At 64.4% G+C, this 10,267-nt stretch overlaps 1 protein-coding gene across 7 annotated transcripts in view; it reads left to right on the top strand.

Annotated features, from left to right (window-relative positions):
- Positions 1-9,856, top strand: part of PLXNB2 (plexin B2) — a 32,214-nt gene extending 22,358 nt beyond the window's left edge. For 4 of the 7 annotated variants that reach the window (XM_058568058.1, XM_058568061.1, XM_058568060.1 and 1 more), the window contains 27 exons: positions 204-296; positions 623-704; positions 786-946; positions 1,056-1,204; positions 1,376-1,484; positions 1,713-1,849; positions 2,041-2,211; positions 2,670-2,799; positions 2,902-3,129; positions 3,252-3,428; positions 3,556-3,695; positions 4,017-4,117; positions 4,295-4,524; positions 4,728-4,909; positions 5,329-5,395; positions 5,558-5,704; positions 6,319-6,475; positions 6,630-6,730; positions 6,807-6,891; positions 7,019-7,173; positions 7,242-7,402; positions 7,519-7,666; positions 8,167-8,231; positions 8,399-8,474; positions 8,869-8,943; positions 9,022-9,161; positions 9,248-9,856. In XM_058568058.1, the coding sequence (XP_058424041.1) occupies positions 204-296; positions 623-704; positions 786-946; positions 1,056-1,204; positions 1,376-1,484; positions 1,713-1,849; positions 2,041-2,211; positions 2,670-2,799; positions 2,902-3,129; positions 3,252-3,428; positions 3,556-3,695; positions 4,017-4,117; positions 4,295-4,524; positions 4,728-4,909; positions 5,329-5,395; positions 5,558-5,704; positions 6,319-6,475; positions 6,630-6,730; positions 6,807-6,891; positions 7,019-7,173; positions 7,242-7,402; positions 7,519-7,666; positions 8,167-8,231; positions 8,399-8,474; positions 8,869-8,943; positions 9,022-9,126 (3,432 nt within the window). In that variant the 3' untranslated portion in view covers positions 9,127-9,161; positions 9,248-9,856. Of the gene's footprint in view, positions 1-203; positions 297-622; positions 705-785; positions 947-1,055; positions 1,205-1,375; positions 1,485-1,712; positions 1,850-2,040; positions 2,212-2,669; positions 2,800-2,901; positions 3,130-3,251; positions 3,429-3,555; positions 3,696-4,016; positions 4,118-4,294; positions 4,525-4,727; positions 4,910-5,328; positions 5,396-5,557; positions 5,705-6,318; positions 6,476-6,629; positions 6,731-6,806; positions 6,892-7,018; positions 7,174-7,241; positions 7,403-7,518; positions 7,667-8,166; positions 8,232-8,398; positions 8,475-8,868; positions 8,944-9,021; positions 9,162-9,244 lie in introns of all 7 variants that reach the window. The other 3 variants (XM_058568059.1, XM_058568062.1, XM_058568063.1) reach the window with 3 other exon arrangements.
- Positions 9,857-10,267: the final 411 nt, after the last annotated feature.

Below are 10,267 nucleotides of genomic sequence, written 5' to 3' on the forward strand. Positions count from 1 at the left end.
AGAAAAGAAGGGCAGCTGGGGGGCCATTCAGTGAGGCGAGAGCAGGGCTATGTGCTCCCATGTGGCCTTGGTGGGGGTGTCTGGGAGTGGCCGAGTGGTCAGTTGGGATGGGAGTGCCTAAGCTGGCCCAGGAGTCTGGGGGGCCCGGGGGGCAGGGCCGGATGGGCTGGCCTGTCTGGGGTGTCGACCAGCCCGTCTCGCAGGGCTCTCCCCTCTACGTGGGCAGCAACCTGCTCAGGTTCGAGGTGCTGGTGAACACGCAGGAGTCAGGAACCTTCTCCTTTCGGACCCCAAAGGTACGGCCAAGGGTGGGCAGGCTGGGCTGCTGGACCCCGAGGGTGGGTCTGTGGGGGCAGCCCAGTCACCTGCAGAGCTTGAGGGGCGGGGCAGAGGGGGAGGCTGAGGAAGCAGGGGCCGCTGGCCAGGCAGGCGTGGCCTTAGCATCTCTGTCCTCCCGCTGCCCTGGAATCAAAGCAATCCGTCACATCTGAGGCTCCAGCTCCTGGCCTCCTATTGCCCCTCGGCCATGAGAGGACCACCTGGGCCATCGTGGGCATGGTGGTCACCTTTGGGGGCTTGGGTGGGAGCAAGGAATGCAGCACATCCTTGCGTGTCCCCCCAGCTGTCCCATGACGCTAACGAGACGCTGCCCCTGCACCTGTACATCAAGTCCTATGGCAAGAATATTGACAGCAAGCTTCAAGGTGGGTGGGGTGGGCAGTGGGGGCCAAGTGGGGCGCAGGGAGCAGGGCAGCCCTGCTGACCGCTGGCTTCTCCCTCCACAGTGACCCTCTACAACTGCTCCTTTGGCCGAAGTGACTGTAGCCTGTGCCTGGCTGCCGACCCCGCCTACAAGTGCGTGTGGTGCAGCGGGCAGGGCAGGTGTGTGTACGAGGCCCTGTGCAGCAACGCCACCTCTGAGTGCCCACCACCTGTCATCACTAGGGTGAGCCCCTCGCGTGTCCCTGGCAGGAAGGGACTCAGCCTGGCCCTGCCCACCCGTGTGGCCCCAGCCTGCCCAAGCCACCCAGTCAGCTGGGCTCTGCCGATTTCAGATCCAGCCTGAGACAGGCCCGCTGGGCGGGGGCATTCGCATCACCATCCACGGGTCAAATTTGGGGGTCAGAGCGGATGACATCAAGAGGGTCACCGTGGCTGGCCAGAACTGCACCTTTGAGCCAGAACGGTACTCCGTGTCCACCCGGTGAGTGGACAGCCCACAGCCTGCGCTCCATTGGCTGGGTCAGTGGATGGAGAGGAAGGATGTGGTCCAGGGGTATGTGGTTGCCCAGGGCTCCCATGCCCACAGATCTACAAGTTGGGGGGCCTGGGGAGGGCCTTGAGTGTGTCCCCACCTGGCCTGTCACCCACCCAGGATTGTGTGTGCCATTGAGGCTGCAAACACATCCTCCACGGCGGGTGTCATGGTGGACGTCAATGGGAAGCTCGGCCATTCGCCACCCGACGTCCAGTTCACCTACCAGGTAAGAGGCTGGCCCCAGGATCCGCGCGAGTCTTGCAGGTTGGGGACCGACGTGGGTGGGACCTGGCCCTGGTGCTGACCCTGGGCCCATTGGGGGCTGCATGCTGATGTGGGATGAGGCGTGCCCCTGCCACCTTCTGACAACGCTTACTGTTCAGTCAAGGCTGGGAGGGAAGACCACAGCCTGGCTGCCCCAGCGCTAACCCGAATGCACCTGTCGCTCTTGTAGCAGCCCCAGCTCCTCAGCGTGGAGCCAAAGCAGGGCCCACAGGCAGGGGGCACCGTGCTGACCATCAGTGGCACCCACCTGGACACGGGCTCTGAGGAAGACGTGCGGGTGACCCTCAGGGACGTCCCTTGTAAAGTGTGGGTGTCACCTGTGGGCCGGCGAGTCTTCGGTCTGCCCTGGTTCTGGGGACGTGGTGGGGCATTCTGGCCGGGGCCCTGAGTCTGCCCTGGAGGGGACAGTGGAACCAGCCTGACCCACTGACGCCCTGGCCTAGGGTTGGGCTTGGTCTTAGGGTGGGGTTGACACTGACTGGCACTCCCACCCCCAGGATGCAGTTTGGGGCCCAGCTCCAGTGTGTCACGGGCCCCCAGGTGGCTCTCGGGGAGCTGCTTCTGGAGATTTACTACGGGGGCTCCCGCGTGTTCAACCACAATGTCACCTTCACCTACCGCGAGAATCCGGTGCTGCGGGCCTTCGAGCCACTGCGAAGCTTCGTCAGGTGTGGCCTCTCCCTCCCTCCCTGGCCGGTGCCCCCAACACCACACCCTCTCCATTCAGCCACTTCCCAGGCCTCTGCCCACTGGGCTTGTAGGATGTGGTAGGGCTGGTCTGGATGGCAGGCGGAGGCCTCCGGAAAACCCCACTGTCCCCCCCAGATCAGCTTCCTCCTAAAAACCCAGACAGCAGGCCACACAGCCCCCTCTTGCCCTGCTTCTGACAGTGAAGACGGCAGTGCGCACAGTCATGTGCTCTGAGCCAGCCCCCACCCTCAGCAAGCATGTGCTCACACAGGCTGCATGTGCCCCCAAAAGCAGAGAGGGGTCAGGGACTCCAGGCCCCGCCCTCCCCAAGCCCACCGAGTGGCCAGAACGGAAGCGGGAGCTGGTGGGCGCACAGCCTGCAAGACACCTGCTCTGCCCAGTCATGCCCACTGAGGCACTGCCCCCTGCCTCCCAGTGGCGGCCGGAGCATCAACATTACGGGGCAAGGCTTCAGCCTGATCCAGAGATTCACCATGGTGGTCATAGCCGAGCCCCTGCAGTCCTGGCGGCGGCGGCGGGAGGCCGGACCCCTGCAGGCCACAACGGTCAGTCCGGTGCCAGCTGGGGTCTCAGCTCTGATGAGGACGTAAGAGGAGGGATGGGGCCTGCGCCAACTGACAGCCTGACAGCCTGATCTCGGCTCATAGGTCGTGGGCACAGAGTACGTGTTCTACAACGACTCCAAGGTTGTGTTTCTGTCCCCGGCTGTCCCTGAGGAGCCTGAGGCCTACAACCTCACAGCACTCATTCAGATGGACGGGCACCGCGTCCCGCTCAGGACTGAGGCCGGTGCCTTTGAGTACGTGGCCGACCCCACCTTTGAGAACTTCACAGGGGGCGTCAAGAAACAGGTCAACAAGCTCATCCACGCCCGGGTGAGGACGCAGCCCCGGGGGTCAGGGTCCTGACTGGTTGTGTGTGGGGACACAGCCTGAGGTCTGGGTTGAGCAGGTCCAGGCGTCTGTGACCCCCTCCTGGTCACTGTGACCCCCCCCAGGGCACCAATCTGAACAAAGCAATGACACTTCAGGAGGCCGAGGCCTTCGTGGGCGCCGAGCGCTGCGTCATGAAGACGCTGACCGAGACCGACCTGTATTGTGAGCCCCCGGAGGTGCAGCCTCCGCCCAAGCGGCGGCAGAAGCGGGACACGATGCACAACCTGCCTGAGTTCATTGTGCGTGGTAGGGGGGCCAGGGGTCCGCTGAGAGCAGGGAGGGAGGGAGGGAAGTATTCCGAGGGGTGTCGGGGCAGTGGGCTGTCTTAACCACACCTGTCCCTGCTAAGTCCACCTGTCCACGCAGGTGAAGTTCGGCTCACGGGAGTGGGTGCTGGGCCGCGTGGAGTATGACACACGTGTGAGTGACGTGCCACTCAGCCTCATCCTTCCACTGGTCATCGTGCCCATGGTGGCTGTCATCGCTGTGTCGGTCTACTGCTACTGGTCAGCCCCTCCCCAGCAGTCTCAGCCTGCCGGCCCCCGAACCCTCCACACCCTGCACCTCCGCACCACCCCCACCCCCCCGGCACCACTCCACTACCCCCTTCCTATGCCTTCCCCTTCTGCAGCCTCAGCTCCAACAGCCCCTGCATTGCACCACTACCCACCACACCCCCTGCACCCCTGCCCCACCCCCTGCAGCCTCAGCTCCCCACTCCCCCTCCACTCCGGCCCCAGCCCCTCTGGCCACTCCTACTGCCCAGCACAAGGCAGAGGCTCAGAGCCACCCAGTGGCCAGGTCCAGGAGCCTCCCTGTGCCCCCAGGAGGAAGAGCCAGCAGGCGGAGCGTGAGTACGAGAAAATCAAGTCTCAGCTAGAGGGCTTGGAGGAGAGCGTGCGGGATCGCTGCAAGAAGGAGTTCACGGGTAGGGCCGCAGTCCTCCACCTCCCTGGGCTCCCTGACCTTCTGGGAGCTCCCTGCCGCCAGGGCCCAGGGCGCCTCTGGGCTGGCACACGGGAGGAGGGCCTTGGAGGAGGCTGTCCTGAGGGCAGGGAGGGCGGGCCGCCGGGCTGGCAGGAGCCTCACTGCGGCCTCCCCCCAGACCTCATGATCGAGATGGAGGACCAGACAAATGACGTGCACGAGGCGGGCATCCCCGTGCTGGACTACAAGACCTACACCGACCGCGTCTTCTTCCTGCCCTCCAAGGATGGCGACAAGGACGTGATGATCACGGGCAAGCTGGACATCCCCGAGTCGCGGCGGCCCGTGGTGGAGCAGGCGCTCTACCAGTTCTCCAACCTGCTCAACAGCAAGTCCTTCCTCATCAACGTGAGCGGGGGCGGGGCCCGGGGTGGGAGGGCAGGGCCAGGGAGGGTGGGGTCGGGCGAGGGGCGGGGCCCAGGGAGGGAGGACCGGACTAACAGGGCGGGGTGTCCAGAGCCCAGGACAGCTGGAGGGCGGGGCAGTGGACAGCTGCTGGAAGGCTGGACCGAGGTGTCCCGGTGTCATTGACCTGACCGCCGCCCCCGCAGTTCATCCACACCCTGGAGAACCAGCGGGAGTTCTCAGCCCGTGCCAAGGTCTACTTCGCATCGCTGCTGACGGTGGCGCTGCACGGGAAACTGGAGTACTACACCGACATCATGCGCACACTCTTCCTGGAGCTCATGGAGCAGTACGTGGTGGCCAAGAACCCCAAGCTGATGCTGCGCAGGTGTGTGGCAGAGGGGAGAGGGGAGGTCGGGCGTGGGGAGGTGTGTGGACGCAGAGGCCGTGTGGGAGGGTGGTGGCAGGCACAGGGCTTACTCCCACACCCATTTGCCAGCAGGTGCAGCCAGTGCAGGTGAGTAGGGGGAGAGATGGCAAGGGATGGTGTGTCTGGCAGCAGGCAGTCTCTGTTAGTCACTTGGCTAGTCACTTCGACATAGCTGTAGTGGGGTGGAAGATGATACGCCCACCCTCAAGGGCCTGGGCACTTGGTCACCACAGGCTGTGCGTGTGCAGCATGACCGAGATCCAGGGCCTGGATGGGGAGGCTGGGCTGGCGTGAGGATGGTCTGGGTGCCTGGAAGAGCCAGCTGGGCCTCGGGGCACTAAGGGGTCCCTGGGTACAAGGCCTCTCTGCGCCCCCAGGTCTGAGACAGTGGTGGAGAGGATGCTGTCCAACTGGATGTCCATCTGCCTGTACCAGCACCTCAAGGTGAGTCCACGTGGCCCAGCCAGGGGTGGGGTGGAGCTGTCCCCCTAAACGTCCACCTGCCCGCGCAGCACCTCCAGGTGGGCCCAGCCCCACCTGGACAGGCTTGCTTCCTGCTCTGGCATGGTCAGTCCACCCGTGGCTGAGCCGCCCCCGTTGCTCCAGGACAGCGCTGGCGAGCCGCTGTACAAGCTCTTCAAGGCGATCAAGCATCAGGTGGAGAAGGGGCCAGTGGACGCCGTGCAGAAGAAGGCGAAATACACCCTCAATGACACGGGGCTGCTGGGGGACGATGTGGAGTATGCGCCCCTGGTGAGCCCCCAGGCCGGGCGGGCTGCCAGGGGACCTCAGGAGCTGGGCTCCGGGCTAGCCTCAGGGCCAGGAGCTAGATGCCAGTCTCCTCCTCCACAGACTTATGTCAGAACCCGTTCCCTGTGCTGGGCCCGCCTGCATTCAGGGAGGGACCTGGGTCGAGAGTCATCAGCAGGCATTGGGCCCTCGAGGGCGTCCCTGGAGAGAGGCTCTAAGTGGCTTGACCTTGGGCCAGCTGCCTTCTGGGCACCTGGGCCTGTAGGGGTGTGCATACCAAGTGTGTCTGGTGCTGAGCTTGTGTGCATGTGGAGGTGATGTGTGCCTATGTTGTGTGATCTGTCTGTGTGTGCTTCCATCATGTCTGTGTGTTGTCTGATACACGTGAGTGAGCGGCCCCCTGACCTGTTTGTTTGCTCTCAGTCTTGCTGAGCCAGAGCGTGCAGGGAAAGGATGAGGCTGGGATGTCCTCGGTGCTGTAGGGGCTCAGAGCCCTTCCCCAACCCCTCCACCTGAGGGTGCGGCCCCGGAGTGGAGGCCCGAGGCTGCTCCCATGTCCGAGGGAGTGAGAGTGGGGACCCCTCCCTCACTGGCCCTTCATGCCATGTCCCCCACAGACGGTGAGCGTGATCGTCCAGGATGAAGGGGTCGACGCCATCCCTGTCAAGGTCCTCAACTGCGACACCATCTCCCAGGTCAAGGAGAAGATCATCGACCAAGTGTATCGCACACAGCCTTGCTCCCGCTGGCCCAAGGCCGACAGTGTGGTCCTCGGTGAGCACGGTCCCTGTGTGGCCAGCTCTGCACCCCAGGGAGAGGTCTTGCCCCCAGGACCGGGTTGGGTAGGTGGGGTGGGGGGATAGTGAGAGGGAGGCCGGAGAGGATAGTCTGTGGTGGGGTTCCTGGAGCCAGCTGTGTCCTCCCACAGAGTGGCGTCCTGGGTCCACAGCCCAGATCCTGTCTGACCTAGACCTGACCTCTCAGCGGGAGGGCCGATGGAAGCGCATCAACACCCTGATGCACTACAATGTGAGCAGGCGGCCGGGCGGGGGGTGAGGCCCCACCTAGACGGGGAAGCGAGGCCCACCTCACGGCTGTATTCCAGGTCCGAGACGGAGCCACTCTTCTCCTGTCCAAGGTGGGGGTGTCCCAGCAGCCCGAGGACAGCCAGCAGGACCTGCCCGGGGAGCGTGAGTCCCTTCCTCTTACCCTGACTCCTGTGGTCTCTGGAGGTCAGCATGGCCAGTGTCCCCCTATGCTGCCATCTGGGGGGAGCTGCCGAGCCCAGTGCGGTCCTGCAGTGCCCCCTCCCCACAGGTCACGCACTCCTGGAGGAGGAGAACCGCGTGTGGCACCTGGTGCGGCCGGCGGACGAGGTAGACGAGGGCAAGTCGAAGCGTGGCAGCGTGAAGGAGAAGGAGCGCACCAAGGCCATCACCGAGATCTACCTGACCCGCCTGCTGTCCGTCAAGGTGGGCTGCGGGCCTGTGGGCAGCAGACCCACGCAGCTGCGGCCATGCTGACCCTCCCTGCCCCACAGGGCACACTGCAGCAGTTTGTGGACAACTTCTTCCAGAGCGTGCTGGCGCCCGGGCACGCCGTGCCGCCCGCCGTCAAGTACTTCTTTGACTTCCTGGACGAGCAAGCGGAGAAGCACGACATCAGGGACGAGGACACCGTCCACATCTGGAAGACCAACAGGTGAGCTCCTCCAGGTGGGGCTCCTCCAGGGGGGATCCTCCAGGTAGGGCTCCCCATCCCCCCCGACCCTGCCCCAGGGTCTCGGCGGACCCTCACACCCTGTTGCTCTGCCTCAGTTTACCGCTCCGGTTCTGGGTGAACATTCTCAAGAACCCCCACTTCATCTTTGATGTGCATGTCCACGAAGTGGTGGACGCCTCCCTGTCGGTCATTGCACAGACATTCATGGACGCCTGCACACGCACAGAGCACAAGCTGAGCCGTGTGAGTGGCCCCTGGGGGCTGTTCTGGTGGGGCGAGGGGATGTGGGCCATCGCCCAGGAGGCCTGGAGCGCCTGGACTGGGCGGTGTCCACAGGGCGGATGGGTGGCTGGGGAAGCCGGAGCTGTGAGGGGAGCGAGGGGTCAGTTTGGGTTGTGGCCGGAGGTTTGTCTGGGGTGTGGATTTGCACGTTTGGAGCTGAAGCTTAGGGAAAGGCGGGTGCAAGGGGACTGGGGCTGTGGGGGCAGAGCCTGGGACGCCCCCCTTACACAAGGTGAGAAAGTGAGTTTTACTATAAGTTACAAAACGATGAAACTACCAGGAGTTCCCATCGGGTCTGTGGTTGGGCTGGGTGGCTACCGAGGTGGACCCTCGTCCCCTACACACTCTCCTTTCTCTGTGGGTACTCTGAGTGGGTGCAAGCCTGGCCTGTCAGGGGCCAAGTGCAGGGGCACCAGCCAGCCCAGCTTGGCCTGGGCATCACCTGGCTCCAACCCCCACAGGACTCTCCCAGCAACAAGCTGCTCTATGCCAAGGAGATCTCCACCTACAAGAAGATGGTGGAGGAGTGAGTGCCGCCCACTCTTCCCCCAGACCTGGGCGCCCACCCTCACCCCGGCCAGTGGGGGCCCTGGGGTGTTTCAGGCCTATGATGGGGAGGAGGGCCCTGGTGGGCAGCTTTGGGGCCAGCGTCTGGGACCCACTGCCCACCCCTTCCCACCCCGCCTCCCGCAGTTACTACAAGGGGATCAGACAGATGGTGCAGGTCAGCGACCAGGACATGAACACACACTTGGCAGAGATTTCCCGGGTAAGGGGGCCATAGGGGATGCACCAGCTGACCCTCCCTGGGCTGAGCCCCCTGCTGCCCCCAGGGTGGGGTGAAGTTGTGCCCACAGGAGAGAAGCAGAGGGTGGAGCTGGGTGGGCTGGCACCTTTGGTGACTAGGTGTGCACTGTGGGGGGAGGGGTGTGCTCGTGAGCAGCTCTGCGCAGGCCCTGCCTGCCACGTGTCTGTGTGGAGGGGGACATTTCTGTCCATGGTTGTCCGGTGTGTCTGAGTGCTGGGAGGATGTGACCCTTGGTGTCTGTCTGTGCCCATGGCGCCACATATTACAGCCCACTGCTCCACTGGGGGCAGCCTCCTACCCATGGGTCACACAGCCCCTCTCCCACCTGGGTCACACTGCCAGCCCCCCCCCCCAGGCACACACGGACTCCTTGAACACCCTCGTGGCCCTGTACCAGCTCTACCAGTACACACAGAAGTACTATGACGAGGTAGGTTCCGGTCCTCGCAGGGCAGCTGTGGTTGGGCAGCCCCTCCCCTGGCCTGGGTCTGACGTGATGCACCCTCAGGTCATCAACGCGCTGGAGGAGGATCCTGCCGCCCAGAAGATGCAGCTGGCCTTCCGCCTCCAGCAGATCGCGGCTGCGCTTGAGAACAAGGTCACAGACCTCTGACCTCCGATCTCTGACCCCATGGTCTCGGGGCACAGGTGGGTGACGCCTGGCACTGGGCATTGGGCGGCCCCTGGGGACTGAGGCCGAGTTGGCGGGGCTCAGCCCTTCTCTCTCCTAGCAGAGGAAGAGCCCCCGGGCGTCCGAGTGTGGGTGCAGCGAGGGACCCCCACCTCAGCGTTTGTAGCCACGTAGCGTCTTTCTCCTGAGCAATAGTGCCGGGCCCAGCAGCACCAGCTCCCTCCTGCAGAACCAGCACTGGTGTCGTCTCTGCGTCAAGTCCCTGAGCGACTCGCATATGTGCCTTATGCCCCCGGCGCCTCAGCCCCTCCCGAGCACCAGCAGCCACCTCAGATCCCTGGGTTTGGCCTCTCTGGGTGGGGTCTGAGTGCCTGCAGCCCCTGGGGCCTAGTGCCCAGGCTGCATCTGCCCCGCCGGGACAGACGGGAGGAGAAAAGCGGTACCATGCCTTCCTGACCTCACCTGGCCTGCCCTGCGGGGCGCCAGCCCTCCTGGTGGACTCCGTGCCGTGGGCCCCACCTCAAAGGTCAAGCTGGACGTCAGACGTCGAGGCCCAGGCGGCCAGAGGGGATCCAGCAGACTGTCAGACAGGCTGTCCTGGAGGCCCTGCCCAGGTCTGCGGGGGCCAGGAGCAGCTCTGCCAGGAGCACCCCCACCCCCTTTTGTAAATCTTGTTAATTGTAAATCAAATACAGCTGTCTTTTTCACTCTGCTGGTTGGCTGGGTTCCTCTTGGGGCTGCAGATCTGCTGTCCTCAGACAGAGTCTGGCCCTAGGGTCTCACCCTCAGGTGGGCTGTGTGGTCTCGCACCCCCACATCACAGTTCCTCTGGGCCAGGCCTAGGGGGTTATCTGAGGCTGCAGCCCACCCCCAGCCCTCAGCTGAGTCCACACCCACCCTGCTGGCCCAGGAGAACAGGGTGGTCAGGGCTGGGAGGTGAGTGAGGCCTGGAGAGGGGCTGTGTACAGCTCAGGCCTGAAAGTGAGCCTGGAACAGACTGTGGTTCCAGAGGGCACAAGGAGGCAGCCCCCTCCAGTAGGAGGATTCGGCTGGCTCAGGCGCCACCTGGTGGCCGCCAGGTCCCCCTGCCTCCCTTCCTCTTGGGCTGGGCCTAGGAGCCATG

This window comes from Diceros bicornis, chromosome 25, assembly GCF_020826845.1.
Source record: "Diceros bicornis minor isolate mBicDic1 chromosome 25, mDicBic1.mat.cur, whole genome shotgun sequence".
In the NCBI taxonomy this organism is placed as follows: domain Eukaryota; kingdom Metazoa; phylum Chordata; class Mammalia; order Perissodactyla; family Rhinocerotidae; genus Diceros; species Diceros bicornis.